Here is a 19,038-nt window from a genome sequence, read left to right as displayed (position 1 = left end):
TGCCCTCATGACCCCAAGCTTCACTAACTTGAGGCTCTGAGCAACTGAGTCAACTAGAACCAGATGGAAATAGTACATTGTCCAGTAAATCAGGTGACTTGGGACGTGGCCAACCTGTCCCCCATATGCATCGTCTGTAATAGTAGAAAATCATTTCAGCTAAGTCTAAAATTTGATTAATAGAACCTCTACAAATGAAATTGTAGTATTGTTCTATGAATTCTACTACGATATTAAATCTGATTTGGGGGAAACTAATTTTTCCATTTGAATGGCATTATACCAATGGAAGTAACATATAAGAAAGAATAATACAGTTCAAATAAGTTTTCTTAAATAACTGTAAAGTTCCTCCAAATAACTAAAGATAGCAAAATGTAAACCTTAGCAAGGGTAGAATAGGCTTGGAAAGCTTAATAAATCATGATGGTAACAAAAAAGAGTTTAGTCCCCATAAGGATAAGGAAAAACTGTTTTCATCATCACAAAAGCACTCTCTTATTCCACCATCTCCTTCAGAGTGCTGCATAGCCAGCTCCCAAACACATTGAAAAGTTGTTTAGAATAAAATTGCAGTGCAAAACAAAACAAAACAAAACAAAACCCAAGCCACTTACATGAGATTTTTAAAAATGTGAAAATCAAGAAAAAGAGATAAAACCATAGGCTGAGGAAAGATTTAGCCCCTAAGCCCAAATTTTTATTCTGAGCTTCCTAGTAGCTAAAGCAAAGATGGAAACTCAGGGAGTTACATTACTCTCATTAACTAAAAGGTAAAACATACCAGCCTGGCAAAGACATACTTTTTGTACTTGACCATTATGTGTTGAGAATTTGCCATGGGAATTCTTATATACTTGAGCTATATAGGCAAAACTGTCCTAGATAATTTTACAAGATCTCAAGAGTATTTCACGTATACACACTTCTATGTTAGCCATTAGTCAAATCCAGGGGCATATTTATTCAGAGAACTGTTAAGGCAGTTCTGAAAGAGACCAGTAAGAAATGGGTCAGGCTTGTAGCTTTCTGATGGTCTAAGCTGACAGAGGACTATACTGTATAGCTTGGCCTCTATTTGTTTGATAGTTTTGCAAAATCTTGCCCTCCATAAGTTATGTTAAAACGTACATGTTGCATTAAACACATTCTCTCATAGAAGTCTGGAGGTAGGCAATCCAGGAGCACTGTGATGTTCCAGAGTGTTAGGCTGTCAGGACCCTTTCTCTGGGGCATCACATCCACTTATGGTTATCTCAGACCAAGACGGCTGCTCCAGCGTTCACATCATCATTCCAACCACAAAAAGGAGGAAAGAGTGAAGGAGGAAGTGCTGTTTTCTTTAAGGACATTACTTGAAATTGTACCCAAGACCTCTATTTACATCTCCTTAATGAGAACGTTGTCACATAGTCACACATGGCTGCAAGAGAGGCTCGGAAATGTCTCTTTTCTGGGTAGTACTGTATATTCATTACCAAATCAGAAAAAGAATGACAGATATTATTTAATATTTCTACCACAAATAGGTTATTTAAAATATTCTTTCCTTTAAAATGCAGGCTAGAGTTTAAAAACCAAGATGATGAGAGAGGAAGTAAATGCATGTGATTACAGTAAACATTCTGCTTACAAAGCCATTCTATTCACAATGCTACTGACAAGAGCATTTCTTTTTTTTTTTAATTTATATTTTATTTATTTATTTATTTTTGCCTGTGTTGGGTCTTTTTTTTTTAGCATCTTTATTGGAGTATAATTGCTTTACAATGGTGTGTTAGTTTCTGCTTTATAACAAAGTGAATCAGTTATACATATACATATGTTCCCATAACTCTTCCCTCTTGCGTCTCCCTCCCTCCCAGTCTCCCTATCCCACCCCTCTAGGTGGTCACAAACCACCTAGCTGATCTCCCTGTGCTGTGCAGCTTCTTCCCACTAGCTATCTATTTTACATTTGGTAGTGTATATATGTCCATGCCGCTCTCTCACTTTGTCACAGCTTACCCTTCCCCCTTCCCGTGTCCTCAAGTCGTTGTCTTTATTCCTGTCTTACTAGTTTGGTCTGTGTCTTTATTCCTGTCTTACCCCTAGGTACTTCATGACCTTTTTTTTTTTTTTCTTAGATTCCATATATATGTGTTAGCATACGTTGTTTTTCTCTTTCTGACTTACTTCACTCTGTATGACAGACTCCAGGTCCATCCACTTCACTACAAATAACTCAATTTTGTTTCTTTTTGTGGCTGAGTAATATTCCATTGTATATATGTGCCACATCTTCTTTATCCATTTGTTGCTGCGCACAGGCTTTCTCTAGTTGCGGCGAACAGGGGCTACTCTTTGTTGTGGTGTGCGGGCTTCCCATTGCGGTGGCTTCTCTTGTTGCAGAGCACAGGCTCTAGGTACACGGGCTTCAGAAGTTGTGGCTCACAAGCTCTAGAGCACAGGCTCAGTAGTTGTGGTGCACAGGCTTAGTTGCTCTGCGGCATGTGGGATCTTCCCGGACCAGGGATCAAACCCATGTCCCCTGCATTGGCAGGCAGATTCTTAACCGCTGCACCACCAAGGAAGTCCCCTACAAGAGTGTTTCTATCCCAGTCTAACTGATAGAAAGTGAGGGGGGCACAGAAGGAGAGCTGGGGGGTGGGCAAAGGAAAGACATGTAACCAAACACCAAACCCCAAAACTAGGACTGTGTGACCATTTTGATTAGAATGTACCTCTCTAGAGCAGAACATGACAAAACCTGCATAGTTGTGTGCCTTGGACCTTGCTGCCTCTTTATTTTGTACATCCTAGATGTGCAGCCACTGGCATTACTCCTCAGAGTATTGTCAAGTGACATGTAGTGAATTTCCCTTCTTCACTCTCTGGGCTTAAATGCCAACATACCTCCAGGCTAGGACTTGTGTCCCTTCCAGCTGCTCCCAAAGGCTTCTGTGATTGGCTTCTACTCTACAATCATGTCTAAGGAGGGGGAGTTTTCCCCTTTAGCCTTGGAAACCTATACTTCCCATAACTACTTGTTTCTGTGCTGGGAAACCAATATTAGATTTTAACTTCTCGGAAATGCACATGTGAAAAAGATGAATCTGTGAATTCTTTTACCTGCTTCTGCCAATCACACCTCTTACTTTCCCCTCAGGACACCTGCATTTTAGTCATGTTTTTGTTGTTGTTGGCTTGTATTCAATTCTCTACGTTGTTATCCTTTTTTTTTTCTCCTTTGGCCATGCTTACCAAGTTCCATATTCCTCATGAAAGTCTTCCAAAGAAAGGCCTACCACATTTTCAAGTAGGAAAGATAAAACATCCAGTTTTACCCACAAACCTCATGTCCTTTTCAGAAACTTAAAAAATAAACTGTATTATAAATTATTTTCAGTTAGAGGCTCTCTTTTGTATTTCACTATATGATAGTTTTGGATATTTCTTTGACAGTATTTATCATTGTGATAGGAGATAATCTTTGCACCTTAATAGAGAAACTATGCATCTAGCTGGTGTCAGCACATAGAACCAGCCTATAATAGGAATAAAATTGAAGGCTGCACAATGATCCATTTTATTTTAGAGGAAGAGTTCTATGATTTTCCATAGTTTAACTGCTGGTCTGAAATTCAAAGTTTATTTCAAATGTCATCTACATTTTCCCTTAGATTTTAGAGACTATATTTTCTTTTCTTTTGTAATTCTGCTTGCTTTCCTTCCTCTTGTTTTTCTTTCTTCCTGCTACCGTATCTGTAGACATAGCATATGTTAATTAATGCCTGTATTAATTTAACAGATACTTATCTAATGCCCATTATGTACAAGGCTCTGTGGAGGAGCTGACATTGTCTACACCTTAAAGAATAAAAAGGATTTTTAGAGAAGCAGAGGTGGGAGGAATGATCTTCCAGGAAGAAGGGACAGGATGAACAAATATACAGAAGTAGGAGGATTTGGAGTATTGGAGTAAATCAGGTATTTTAATTGGTCTGGAGCATGACTTTCTATTATCCTGGGACAGGAAGCAGATCAGGGAGGTCCTTGAATGCCAGGCTGAGGAATTTGGCTTTTGAATTTTAATCCTGCTGTCTCTATATTGTCTATAAATCTGTTCACACCCCTTCACCTCTTGTCTGGCTCTGGGATAATTATTTTATCTGTAGAGGATGATGTCATGGAAATAGTACTGAACTAAGAATCAAGAGCCTTGGATTTATATATTACACTTGGGTTTAATATGTGACTATTACAACCATAATTCAAACCTTGAAGATTAAACTGATGTCTCTGTATGTCAAAAAGGCTACGAAAGTCAGTTTGTTTCTAGAATTCTCTATTTATCATGCCTTGCACACAGTAGGTGCTTAATAAGTGTTTTGTTGACTCGAATTCAATAACAAGTCTTTGAGGTCCATGGTGTAACCTCAGCAGTGTAGAAAAAGGAAGAACAAGAACCACCAGTTTGAAGGTGATGAATAATTCTATCCTCCCAATGTAGTTCAGTGCTCTGTTAATCAGTTTGCTTGCTTGTTTGTTTATTTGTTTTTTTTCCAGGGAGGAGGGTGTCCTAGAATTAGAATCTAAATTATGATAATGATTTTATCCCAGAATTTTATGAGAATTTTCAAGCACACAGAATAGTTGAAAGACATGTACAATGGATACTCATATAGCCACCCCCTAACTTGGTAAAGATTTATCCATTTCTTATTTAGTACTAAGCTCTGAACCAGACTCTGCAAACCCCTCACTCCACTGCCCACAACAGCCCTGCAGTCTTGAACAGTAGTCTTATCATTTAACAGCTTAAAACAAAAACCAAACAAACAAAAAAGTGGGTTCAGGGACTTTCAGCAATTTATTTCCTTAGAGCCCTGCTGGTAGTAACTAGGACAGCTGGGACCGTCTGGCTCCAAAATCTGAGTCCTTTCCCCTCCACAAAGCAGCCACCAGAGTTCTTCTCTGCTGCTGGTCAGGGTCTCAGATTCTACCAAGTCCCTACAGTGTGAGAAGCCCTGAATTAAGCCTTGTAGACAACAGGAAGAGATGTAAGCAGAGGCTCCTAGTGCTTCAGGAAGCAAGAGATGAGTCATCAAATTTTAAATTTTGTTGCGCGCCTTCCGTATGTAACTTGCAGTGCTAGACACTTTGTAGGGGGAGATCACTGAGTATGGGATCTGAGACTATGGGACAAAGAATTTAAAAAATGTATCTTTACCCTATAAGCAGCCTAAGATAGTCGGTCAGTGTGAGTCAAGCATGGGTCTCATATGTCCCTGCTTTCTCTCTGTTTACTGTGTTCTCTTCACTTGCAAAGCCTTTCCCTTTTTCTTTGCATCCCTGAAAGTCTCCATAGATCTCAAGGTCTTTTTCAATTTCCATTTTTTCCATTTGGATTCTTACTCCTCACTGAGTCCTCAGACCAGCAATGACCTCTCCCTTCTCTGAACTCCTGTGGCCCTTTGCTCTACAAAGAGGCAGTGCTGTCTCGTGGTTATGAGCACAGATGAGCTGGGTTCAGATCTTGGGCCTTCCCCTCTCTGGGTATATGATCTTGACAAGTAATTTAATTCTCCATGCCTCAGTTTTCTCCTCTGTTAAAGAATCAGTCAAGGTTTCTGTAGAGAGAACAGAATTTACTCTTGTTAATTTAAGCAGAAAGTGTTATAAGGTATTAGTTAACTCACAGAAAATTGGAATTGTCAGTGAAAAAGACTAGTTTGAGCTTTCTGAAGATTCTCGTGCTACTGTGCAGTTGAAGATTACCAAGGGAGCTGCTGCCTCTTCCATAGCCAGGAAGTCACCTGCTCAGTGGAAATGCAAGGGCTGCATAGCCACACACACCCTTCTCTGATCCAGCTAAAAAACTGCATGTCTCAGGCCTGCCTCTTGACACCCACAAAAGTAATGACTGGTTAGCATGGTTGCAGGCAAGCCACATTGCTCTGTAGCCATTTTTACAAGTACAGAGAGCAAAGTGTGGTCTCTGCCTCACTTCCGCCTTCCAAATCTTAATGGGAGTGCTTCCGAGTGGCCAAATCTGAATTGCATCCATATACTCTGGTTTCTCCTCATATTGTATAGATGTTTTGCCTTTTTTTAAAAAAATTGCATCCAGTATGCTAACTGCACGGGAGTCTGGGGAATGTAGTTTCTAGGTTTCAGGCCTCTGCGTTTCAAGAAGGCACTGGGTGATGAATGTTGACAGCTAATCTACCTGAAATAACATCCCTATGAGGATAATATGTACCTATTCATAGGGTTGTTGTGAGGATTACATGAAATAATAAATAGAAAGTACTTAGAACAGTGCCTGGCATGTGGGAGACTCTCAATAAATGTAGCTTTTTCCGTCAACTTCTCAGAGAGTTGTCCAGAGGAAAGTCAAACAACCTTAGAGCTCCAATTTCCCACCTGCTAATAAGTAACTATGATGAACCCACTTATCAAGAAGGGCACCGGGCTTCCCTGGTGGCGCAGTGGTTGAGAATCCACCTGCCGATGCAGGGGACATGGGTTTGTGCCCCGGTCTGGGAAGATGGGCCCGTGAGCCACGGCCGCTGAGCCTGCGCGTCCAGAGCCTGTGCTCCGCAATGGGAGAGGTCACAACAGTGAGAGGCCCAGGTACCACAAAAAAAAAAAAAGAAGGGCACCAGTTTCCCCATCTATAAATTGAGGATAGTAATCACCCTCTACCTGATAGAATTTCTGTTCATATCACATTAGGTCACGTGTGAAGGATGATTTGAAAATGGTAACGAATGCTCCAGTTGTTTGGGTGTTAAATGGCTATTAGGTGAATCGTACAGACTCCTGCTCGAATTCCAGGTCTGCCCCTGAGACTAGCAGTCGGCTTCCAGTAGCTTGATCTCATTCATCCTCAGTCTGTTTCTTCTCTGTTTAATTTTCAGAATTAGCCAGGGAAATCAAACCACTTCCACACATGCCCGTGAGGATAGTAAGACTTGGGTGCTGCCATAGCCACCTCCTTCAAGAGGGGAGATGAGGCCCTACCCCGCTAGCCATCACTTCCCACCCCTGAATTCTTTCCAGAAGATCCTCTGCCCTGTCTTGACAACAGTCACTGCAACTAGAGGGCCAAGCGAGAAGGCCCAGCCTCAGGAAGAGACAGGTGGCTCCGGAGTGAACACTGTAAGGCACTCTCCCTGGGGAGAGAAATTCTGAGAGTTGAGCTCACTCTTTCCTGCCATAAAGCACACTGAATGTTAACAGCTTGCTCCTGTCCAAGCTGGTGTTTTTTAAATTAAGTATTGTTAAATCCATACCATTTGGAATGATGCTTCAGACAGCTCTGATACTCTCTCTCTTGCTTCTGCTTTCATTTCACCTAATACATTGTGCAGGGGGCCCGTAACCAGTATTACAGCAGCTGGGGCTGCCACCACTGCTGCTGCGGCGGTAGCTGCCGGTGTTCAGACACTGGCAGACGGCTTTCATTTAGATACCTGGAGAGGAAAAAAGGAACGTGGCCAACGCCCTGCTCAGATGCCCTAAGAGGCCCTTCCCAGGCTGCTGCTAGTATGGATCTTGATTACCTAGGCTTTTATGTTATTTTTCCTTGGCACTGAAAACGGTTTTAGAAACAACAAAGATGGGAGACAAAGGAGTTGTAGACTAAAATCAGATACTTTCCATTGTCAGGTAACATATACCCACCATAAAACCTGGGTAGCCTGCCTTCTGTTCTTTTGCCTTTACTGTAAACGTCCCCCTCCAACCAGTAGGACACCACTGTCAACATCTGCATACACACACACATGTATACACATACATACCTACACGTACATACATATATATTTACATATATGTATATGAGATGAAAGTGATTTAGAGTCAGAAGACCCTGTTCAAAGGCCATTTCTAACCAGTGAGGCCCAAGGTAAGTCACTTAACTTTTCTGAGCCTCAGTTTCCAAATATAGAAAATTGGGTGAGTACTTAGCCAACTTCTCAAGTCATCAAAAAAGTCAAATGAGATTGACGGTATAAAATCATTTTGTAAACTTTAAGGAGAGTGCATAAACTTTGGAAATTTATCAGAATGAGCTCATCCCCCAAACTTACCCCAATCACCATGACGCAACTTGATTTTGTTCTTCTTTTTCTGAAATTACAGTCAGCAGGGAGTTTGCACCGCAGGGTGTAATGCTTGACTGTACAGTTGCTTTTCCTCATTTCTCTGGAAGGGAGACGCTACTCACAAAGGGACCAGAAGCTTGACACATTGTGGCGGGCATCCTCTGAGCATCCAACATATGGCTGAGGGCTTGAATTAAAAATATACTCTTCAGTGACTTCATTAAGGTGACTACCTTGCTGGATATTGACATGTTCATCAAACCTCCAAGGCAGAAACCTCTGACTCAAAATATCTAGCCAGTGTTTATTTCCAAAGCAGGAAGGAATCTAGACTAGCACAGAAGTAGCTACCGATTATTCTCTGACCATGGCAATTTGTTATCTATTCTGCTACAAATGGTACTGTATCATAGTCATTCTTGCTACCCTTCCTTTTCCCACATCCTGTTCTTCCCTTTGGATCCTCCTAATGAATGATGCTTATATGTGAAGAGGGAGGAAGTGGTATTAGATAAAATATTCCATTTTTTAGAACGAGTTGAAACTCTTTAGCCAATGACACTGATAGAAGAAGAAAACCCGTAGCAGAAAGTTCCAGTGTGTAAAAGAGAGATATAGAGCACAGCTTATGAGTGAAAGTTTATTTGAATCAAGCCATTTTTAATATGATGAGGATTTCAGATAATGCCAGTCAAGCATTTTTACATCTCCTCATGAATAGTCTTTAGCTTGTGAGCATTAGCTAGTTTTTGAGAGATTTGTAAAACTAATCTTTCTGAATGGGAAAAGCATACTTCAAGAATAGGACCTCTTCGTTGTGGATTTGTACTATCCATCTTTCTAGGTGGGGGAAAAGGTGGATCCTTATATGCTCTGACTTTCCTCATAGGTTGAAAATGGGATTTTTAAAGCTCTTCTGTCTTTCATTGATATTCCATATGAAGTACGTAACCTGAAGTGGAACAACCTGCTTTCCTCCACCTTTTTGAAAAGCAGCACTGCAGGTATGTATAGAAGCAGACCGGCCTGTATTCACATGCCTGTTATGGCTTGATCAGGTTTTCCACATTTGAGCGTTTCAGGCCTCTTGTCAGTATTTTTTCTTTTTACCAATGAAAGGAAAGAACCTTAATTCTAAATGTCTTCTACCTTCACCCTGTATATTTCTGGGCTATCAGGAGATCTACAAAGGAAGAATTTCCTAGTGACACCCCTATGGAAATGTAAGGCCAAGTTTGCTATTTCATTCCTTCAAAAATTCAATGATTTCCTTAACAGATAAGATGAAAGGCATCCTTGTTTGACACTTGATGCTTTTCTAAAACTATAATAAAATCCCCCTCTATTAGAATTCAATCTTGCTTGCTGGTGGTTTAACCAGACTCAGAAGCTTCCTGACCTTCTCTTTGCTGTTGCTGGCCTGGCCCCATCATCATTTCACTGGTCATCAGTGCTTCCTCCAGGGCTGGACTGGATGGGGATGGTCATCTCCTCATCCAACCTCTTGCAACAGTAGAAGGAAAAGGAGGTAAAACTCCCTCCAGCCTTTTCTGCTGTATTATAGCAGCTCTGATAAAGGACGTGGATAAGGAGGAGGCTGAAACTGTTGGTTAGAAGGTTTAGGAATTCAATGAGGATTTAATTCACCCTTTCTTTCCCTCCTCCTGCTAAAGCTGATAGTTGAGATTTGGCACTGTGTCAAGACCAGGCTGGTCCTCAACCCCGAATTTCAGCCCCACACATCTCAAGAGTCTTTGCTAAGGGCTTCTTTTTAAACAGGGGATCTAAATTTCTGATTGTGCCTTGAGCTTTCGTAAACCTGGGCTATTTTAAATTGTCACTTTCCAAAAAAGTAACCTGCTTTTTTTCTTCTCCTTCAAATCAAGTCATTATTACACAGAGTAACTTATGCCTCTATTTAGGCTTAGTGAGGAACTTTCAAAATTTTATACAGTCTCCCTTTTCTAAGTCAAGGGGGAAAATAAAGAGGAACTTTATGGAAGAGGCATAAAGCAGTTGTACAGAACACGTTTAAAGGGCACATTAAGTCCGTTTTTGTCTGTGGTTCTTTCCCTTTATGGCATATGTTATATATTGACAGGGATTAAGTTTCTCTCCTGAATGGAACAATACAGAGTCACAGGGAGCTACTGTACTTTACAAAGCAACAGGCACCAGCACAAGCAAACGGCAAATAGAAATGTATCTATCTCACAAAGAACTAACCAGGTTAGTTAACAGCACAGGGCTCTGCTTCATCTTTTGCAATTCTGCATCGTTTGCATTTCTCCTCTGGTTCTGCTGCGCGCTCCTCCTCTCGTTTCTTTTTCGTCCTTTCCTCCCTTTCTCGCTCGCACTGTTACACTTTCTCTGTCCCCCTGGCTTTGTTATTCAGCATGTCTGATTAGCAGGAGCCTGATTGGCTGGCTGCCGGCTCCGAGAGAGATTCCATTCAGCTTACCCCCCACCCATCCACCCACCCACCCACCCCTCAGTCAGGAAATGTGAGAGGGGCTGATGGAAGCGGATAGGCAGGACTGGAGTGTTAGCACCAGTACTGGATGTGACAGCAGGCAGAGGAGCACTTAGCAGCTTATTCAGTGTCCGATTCGGATTCCGGCAAGGATCCAAGCATGGAATGCTGCCGTCGGGCAACTCCTGGCACACCGCTCCTCTTTCTGGCTTTCCTGCTCCTGGTAAATGCCTTTTCATTTCAATACATCGCTATGGCCATTTAGTCTGGGTGCTGTTGTGGTGGTGCGTACGTGTGTGTATGTGAGTGTGTGTGCCTGTGTGTATCTTTCTCTTCAAACGCCAGGTAAAATAATTTACATGATTTAAAAAAAAAAAAAAAAAAGCTTCTTGCAGAATTTTAACCCCAACTTCCCAAGCAAAATAAGGTCTGCAAGACTTTGTGGGATTAGTTAGAGGTAACTAGGAATACTGAGACATACTGAGACATGAACTTTGGGACATACTGCATGGAGTTTGTGAGCTGAGGGCTGTATAAATGGTGGTGTGCATGCTTGGAATTTAGGTAACAGATGTCCTGAAATCAAACTCACTCACTGAAGTGTTCCTGGAATATTTCTGAAGGATGGGCTGTGAGGGGCTTTCCCCCACTACCTTTTATGAGTCCTCCTTCCTCTGTGCACATGTGCTAGGGAAACAGGTAAAAGGGGGAATGAAAGCCTCTCTGTGGCCAACCCAGATTATAGCTCATAATTACGGCAAGTCATCTGCGGATACAAGTTAATGCTAGTATTTATGAATTGAGGATTATGGTCTTTGATCTCAGATCTGCTTTTGAAGAAGAAGAAAGTGCTGACTTTTTGTGCAGCTTCTTTCCACAGTCACAGTGATAAGATGCTCTGCTCTGGAACGTCAGCACACACTGCATTTTTGACTCGAAGTAAATGTTCCGTTGTGACTCATACTTGGTTTTATGGGCAGAAAATGAACCTTTACTGTCCAAAAAAAATCTACACTCAAAATATTAATAGCAATGCACATTTTTTTAAAACCAGAGTGTTCTGGGCAGGCAGCTTCGTAAACCTCATCTGAAGGTTTGATTCCAAAATTTGCACACACTGAGTCCAAACAAACGTGCTTGTAGCTCTCCCTGTCTCATTTATGGAGAGCCAGCCCTTCCTCAGAAGGTAACCAGGCAAGAAGGGAAAAAGAGAAAAATGCAACGCATGTATAGGTTGCATTGATTTGTTGAAGATGAAGGGATGTTTGTTCTGATTAGACTCTGACAAATTTGATCTGCAGTATAATTTTGAAGAAGGGGAGCAAGCTGTTTAAGCACAAATTTTAAAACTCCAGGAAGGCTCATCATCAGAGTGATTAAATATGTTAACAATTCCACTTCTGATTTGCATCATTGTAGCCAAGAAGTCATAATGCTGCATTGCAAAAGCTGTAAATGTAGAAGTATATTTTCAAGTTCTCATAGAAATTTAAATGCAAACTGAACTTTAAGCATGAATGGACTGTACGTTTTTAGCTGTTCTGAGGAAAATAAAAAGCAGAATGTTTAGGTGTGCTTTATGACTAGTGGGGCAAGCAATTTATGAAAGGTGTCTCATTTTTTCCATATGGGACGTGTTACTTATATACGCCATTGGTTTGCCTCGTCTTTTCCTCTTTGCATTTTTTTAAAAGCAGGGGTTATTTTCGCATTTAATTACATCATGAAGCAAATTACCAGTACACAGTACTTTTTTGGTATCTTCATAAAGAAGTATGATCTCATTATACTTTGGAAAAACTTTCCCATTCAGGAATAGGTTGTTTTGCTACCCACTTGGTAAATTGCATTATATTTCTCTTGGATATCTTGAATATTCATATATGTGTTTGAACATACAATGACACTTATATGGATAAAAAGGAGTGTTTGCTTATTTCAGACTTGAAACATAAAACATTTTGTTTAAATTACAATAATTGTATTATAAGGATAAAAGGAAATAAGACCCAGGTTTGCTTTATACCTGTATTTAAATGAATTTGGATTCTGAGAGTTAGGCTAGAAAAGAAAGAACTGCCTGGTGAGTGCCAAGATACATCCCTGTGCAGAGTGATAACAGCGTTAGTAGTACCTGCCATGTATTGTGTGTCTGAATGTGCCAAACACGAGGCCAGTTGTTTGAGAAGCATTACAGCGAATCCTCACGATAACCTTACAAATAAGACATCTTTAAACCCATTCTACAGATAAGGAAATAAGCTTATATTTGAACTCAAAGGTGAAATAATGGAGAGAAAATAACTTCTCTGCTTTGTACTTTGGTTGTAAAATGTTTAGCCGTGATGGAAGCATTGACACAGGTTGGTCTGTAGTCTTTGTCGGAGGTATTTAGGCTTTTTGCCTCATCTTGGCCAATAAAGATGTGTGCAACGTTAAGGGCACTTGTCACACTTGCTCATTCACTGTCCCATTTAGCTTTTGAGCCAAAAGTAAATTATTGGCCCAAGAGAAAGTGACCTCTACCCTGATCAGTAGTTGACTTAGAACCGGAAGTGTGACATTTTCAGCTCAACCTTTTGTCTGGATCAGGAAATTGAACTGGGTGGCTTGTTTTTCCTATAATTGTTTTATACATTATAAGAGTCTGTCTATTCTTAGAATTAATTTAAGCAATTTTTAAAGATTCCTTTTTACTTACTTGGAAAACAGCCTGTTTGTTTAGTGGCAAAGCCCAGTTTCTACTTCAAAACAGCCTTCATATCACTGATAGCAGAATCGTCTGTATCATGACTTGATTCTTGAGAGTCATACAAATATTGTATGCTGTTCACCCTCAGTTTTACCAAAACCTTTCCCACTGGAGCATTACTCCTGAGACAATGAAGTCCCTGTGTCTTTTATATCTGTTTTCGGTCACCACCCACATTTTCATGCAAAGCTCAAACATCATAGACTTCTTCTTTTACTCTGGACACAGTAGGACAGTAGTGCTGAGCAAGAGATTTGATTCTGATATTCAGGTCAAAGTAAGCCACATAACCCAACCTTCCCCATCTCCCCACCCTGCTCCCCTTTTCCCTTCTCCCTCCTTTGTCCCAATTGTTTAGCTCAAAAGGAATGTGGCAAAAACCATGACCGGCCATTGACACATGTGTCCATCCAAACTTGAAGTCAAATCACTTCTTGTCAGAAAAGCATTTAATCAAATTTGCATTTGCTTTTTGTTTCTTTTAAGTTTTAAGCTGTTTCGCCTGCTATTGTGGCAGTTGCAAGGGTAGCACTCAGAATTATAATAAAGTACATGTGTTTTTCTGTTGAATTTCTTTTTCTTCTCTGCACTAATTTATACATGGAAACTAGTCAGACACAATAGCTCATTCCCTTTGGTCTCTCTGGCACTCTCCTCCACTATTATCTAAGTGGATCTAACTTGGATGGCGAGAAGCACCATTAGCTTGTGGAATGAATGTTAAATCCCTTATTTACAGCAGACTGTGGCCTGCTCCAATAAGTGTGTGTGTGTGTCCGTCCATGTGCATGCACAAACACCTTTCTATAACTGTTTACATCTATTTCTTACTCTTATGCCTACATTGTCTTTAAGTCAAGCTTAAGGATATTTCATGTAAATCTGGAGAACGTAATGAGGCATTTCTTTAAACATTATTTACTTCATGTTTTTGTGACGTTTTTTGTCTAGACGTGGTCAGCTACATTTTTATTTTCTCCTGTTTTTAGCATTTCAGTCTGTTTCAGGATGACTTTCTGGCCCCCGTTATTGTTTTCATGTGAACCAGTTCTATGGCTTCATGTAAGTTGAGGGAAGTATGTCCAATAGTGGTCACTAGTGAACTACAAAAGAATCCTGTTACACCAGGCAAGTTTTTCCTTGAAAGACTCTGTGGATATATTAAAGACCTTTGAAAGAAAGAATGAATAAATAAATGTATTTGTGCATTTATATGAGTGTTAATACATGTTGTTTCCCCTTTACCAATATGTATGAATAAAATGGAAAGCAAATCTCTAGCAGACCACATGGTAGGCTATTATTCAAACTTAGGAGTGCACAGAGTTCATTCTTATATCTTTATAACAATGTGCAATTTTATGTGAAATTTTAATCAGTGAAGTGTGGTTAACCCCCGTCCTTGCTACTCCTTTTTTAACCCAGTTTGTTGGTACATTTGGCACAGGATTTATGTTTGCATGGAACATGGTTTGGTATTTTGGTTCTCCCCTTTATTATGGCTTAATCAAAATATAATCTTAAACTCATTCAGGAAAAAATACAGAGTCCTGTGAATTTCTGCATTTCCCCCAGTACCCAGTAGAATGTATTGTATATATAAGCATCATAACTATTTGTGAACTAAATTCAGAGAGCAAAGGATGTAAAGAGACTCACATGATTCTCTAATTCTCCACATGTTTGGGGTTTTCTGACTTCATATATATATATATCTCGTTTTTTTGGTCAAGTAACAGCTCTGCTTTTAATTTGTCTATTTTAGGTTCCAGGTCTAATTATGTAACTTTCATTCTACCCTTCCCTCCTTGTGCATATTCTACTGTTTCTTGGGTCTCCTGAGTATAGTGACCCAGAAGTGACCTCTTTGTAGCAGGAGGACCATAGTCTCTTCTTCAGTGAGAGCATTCCTTGACTCATCATGAATAACCTACTGGTGAAGCATGTTGAGATAATCACAGGAAAATGTGTCTAAATCAAGTTTGTGAGTCTTGCTGTTTTTACTAATTTTCTTCATCTAGAGAGCTGGCTTCAAACGTTGTGTTTTCACCAGAATGAGACAAGTTCATGTTATCTTCTGTCTGCATCATAAAAGCCATACCATGTGGTTGAATTTTGGCTTGATTGGCAGGACTGGCTCACAAGCGGTTTAGGACTGGCCTAGCAGAGGTGATGTAAGTCCAAAAGGACCGTAATTGAAATAGGCCAGCACAGCTGTGTGGGGAACCTGCCTGCTAACTGGGTATGCTGTTGCTATCAACCCCTTCTTTCCATGAGCTCAAAAATAAATGACTAAATCTCCCCAATTCCTGAGCTTCAAGATTAAAAACTACGTTGAATAAAGCTTAACTGTTCTGGTTTCTTCTCCCAGGGACTTTGCTAACTGGGAGCACCCAGCATGTAGGGCAGTCAGACGTTTTCTGGCTGTGTCTAGATGTTCCAATGGTAGTAGTCTGCAGACAACAGTGACCTCTGGCTTTTTGTTTGTTGTATTTCCAGAAGCTCAGTATCTATAAATAAGTTTGAATAGTTTCCTATACTTGTTAATAGTCTCTCTTCCAGTCATATAAATATATCTTATCTCAGTAACTATTGTAACCTTTATTTGAAGAAAAACCGTAATTTTTTTCCTCTCCTCATTGCGGAGCACAGGCTCCGGATGCGCAGGCTCAGCGGCCACGGCTCACGGTCCCAGCCGCTCCCCGGCGTGTGGGATCTTCCCGGACCGGGTCACGAACCCACATCCCCTGCATCGGCAGGCGGATTCTCAATCACTGCACCACCAGGGAAGCCAGAAAAACCGTAGTAATTTTTGTTTTACTACCCCACCCTAAATGCCACCAGTGTATAGTCAGTATTTAGTGATTGTTTGTCAGAGGCGTACATAATTCACTGTATTCTTGACAATATTTTTAAATGTAATTTCTTCTAGTTCTTGTGCTTCCCTGTAGTTATTTCTCATACTGTACTTAGGTTTTTATCTAGTCAACAAGGTTGTGGGTGACAGCAGAGGGAATGACTTGTTTCTCCTCCTTTATCAGAATGCCTGGTCTCAGTAAATGTTGTTGAATGAATGAATATGAATGACTTGGTAAGAAAAGATAAGAAAAGGGTAAAGCACAAGTAGCAAGGGGAACATGTGAACATCCATTTCACATGTGAAGCATTTCACCAATTCGGGTTTTAGTAAGACCAAATCAATAAGCCTAATACATTCAAAAGAGAAGATTCATACTCTGTTTTGCTTTCTCTCCACACAATGCAAAACAATTGAATGACGATCCTTTTTGCCATTGTTAATTAGAATGAATTTTGCATGTTTCATATCTTTTTTTAAATCCATTTAGTTCTCAAGTATTTTTTCCTTTTACAAAATTTGTCCTCAGGAAGAAAATGATACTTATATTAGCCACAGTTTTATAAAATTGGAAAGTTTCTCATTATAGCAGAGATAATGTTGTGGATTCACCAAAAATTCATTTCTTCTTACTACTGAGCACGAAGGTAAACTTTATTTCACAGTTTTCTCTGTAATTAGTTGGTGCAGTATGATTGAGTTCTGGTCAATGGAATGTCGTTAGAAGTGATATATGGCACTTCTAGGCCTGACATATCCCACATAATCCTCCAAGTAAACAAGAACTCTCTCTTTATACACCTGCTGGATGCAGAGAATCCAGTAAAGAACTTCAAGACTCTAGAAAATAGTCAAGCCACCAAACGGAAGGCCTTATCCCTGAATGGCTTCATGGAGCAGAGCCCCACATTGCCATGCCAGCCAGTCTCACAGAATTACATTTGTGAACATTCGTTTAACCACGAGCAAGCAATAAACCCTCGTTGTGTTAAAATACTGATAGTGGCGGGAAGGTGTTCTTTGTCATACTGAAAACCTTTTTAAGCAACATTGCTTCACATTTAGATGAAATGAATGCTTATAAGTAAATACCAATACCACTTTCCATTTATTATACGAGAAAATTAAAATAAGGACATGCCATGTCACCCTAAGGTGGTTTAGTCTTTGTGGTTTGTAACTTATTGTATACCTAGAGTTCTCTAAGTACTTGCAGGTATGTGGAAAAATGGGAAAATGGGTCCAAGTCCTTTTTTACAAACAAAATCCAGGAGTGGGTGGAGCAGTAAGAAATAAGGGGGGTGGAAAAGGCAGGGCTGTGGTAAACAGTTGGAAATCTCATGGAGCAGAACAGGACCACACAATCTGGCCAAGGACACAGAACCACGCAGACCCAAGGGGAAGGCAAAGAAAACAGAAAAGGATACCAAGAAGCAGAAACTGAGGCGCAACACCAATGCAGCTCCAGAGATGTCAGAAAATAAGAGTGAACAAGTGACAGAGAGGGGAACAGACTCATACACACACATGCGCACACACACACACACACACAAACAAAACTTATAAGTAAGACACACTTCTTGAGTATATCTAGTCTCAACCATCTTTGATACATTTTTCTAGGAGGTGTCCAGGTGTCAAGAAAGAGCCCTGGTTTTAGAGTGTGGCCATCTGGGCTCTAACACTGATTCCAGCCCTATGATCGTGGCCCAGTCACAAAACTCGCCGAAGCTATTGTCTCTTCATCCATGCACGATTGTCCATCTCTCCTAACTCTCCAGGATACCTTGAGAGGAAAACGCAGCATTAGATGTTGAAGTGTTTTGGCAACTCCAAAGTACTATAAAATTTCAAGTGATTACTTTCATTCATGTGAAAATCACTTATCTATCACCAACTGTATACCCAACACAGAGCCAAGATCCATGGAAGATAATTTAAGGCACAGTCCTTGCAGTGAGGAGCTTGGAAGGTTGTTGGACATTCTGTTGTCAATTTTTTTTTTTTAATTTTCAAAAAACTCTTCTGTAGGGAATAGTTTTGTGATGTAGATAATTACTTTCAATTACTCCACAAGATGGCTCATTTTGCTCTTCCCCTCCTGCTTAGACACTGGCGGTTTAATCCTCTCATCCATGTGTAAATGGAAATTATGGCTTTCCACAGATTATCAGTGTATTATCTTCATGGATATTATCAGTCAGTATTTGACCTCAAACATTAATTTTTTTTCCAATTTCTATAGTTCAGAATATCAACTCGTGCAGCAGAACATACTATAACAGTGTCTTAGTTAAGATAAATTCTTTGGGAAAAAACTTTTCTCAAAGCAAATATTTATCATTGTGAGAATTATCATTAACTGTGTGCAACCAATATCTAGGGAGTTTTCATCTGTGCACTATCACTGGGGCATCATGATGGCAGACTTCAATCTTACGTAGTTTCTACTCCATTGTGCTTATTTTATAATAACCAAAATCCAGGCAAAAAATAAGCATATTCCATTTGGAATTATAATTCTGTAAGTGCAATTAGTATAGTAGGTTGCATCTCCCTACCTCACTAGATTTTTATCTAAAGTTCTTATTAAAATAAGTTAATTACAACAAAACCCAAAAGGCCTTGTGCATGGAAGGGGCGGGGGATAGTTCAGAGAAAGGGAATAGCAGAGAAGTCACGCATGTGAGCATATGCCATTTATAATACTGGAGACTTATTCCACTTCTGAAGCAAGAAATTGCAGGACTCTAATGGTTTCACCACCTGTGAATTATTTGGGTGCACCTCATAAGCGGGTTCTTTCTTCTATTTGTTTAAAGGAATAAGTGGTATGTTCGCCAATTCTACACTACATTAACTT

The 19,038-nt window shown here is 40.1% G+C and overlaps 1 protein-coding gene across 5 annotated transcripts in view; it reads left to right on the top strand.

Annotated features, from left to right (window-relative positions):
* Positions 1 to 19,038, top strand: part of ADAMTSL1 (ADAMTS like 1) — a 1,019,582-nt gene that overhangs the window by 537,267 nt on the left and 463,277 nt on the right. The window contains exon 1 of one of the 5 annotated variants that reach the window (XM_059072941.2): positions 10,383 to 10,789. The exons of the other annotated variants lie outside the window; for them this stretch is intronic. Coding sequence (XP_058928924.1) covers positions 10,727 to 10,789 — 63 coding nt within the window. The 5' untranslated portion in view covers positions 10,383 to 10,726. Of the gene's footprint in view, positions 1 to 10,382; positions 10,790 to 19,038 lie in introns of those variants that run through there. 5 annotated transcript variants of the gene reach the window in all.

This window comes from Kogia breviceps, chromosome 8 (genome assembly GCF_026419965.1).
Source record: "Kogia breviceps isolate mKogBre1 chromosome 8, mKogBre1 haplotype 1, whole genome shotgun sequence".
NCBI lineage: Eukaryota > Metazoa > Chordata > Mammalia > Artiodactyla > Physeteridae > Kogia > Kogia breviceps.
Note: the sequence above shows the minus strand (reverse complement) of the source record. Positions and strands in the feature narration are given on the sequence as shown.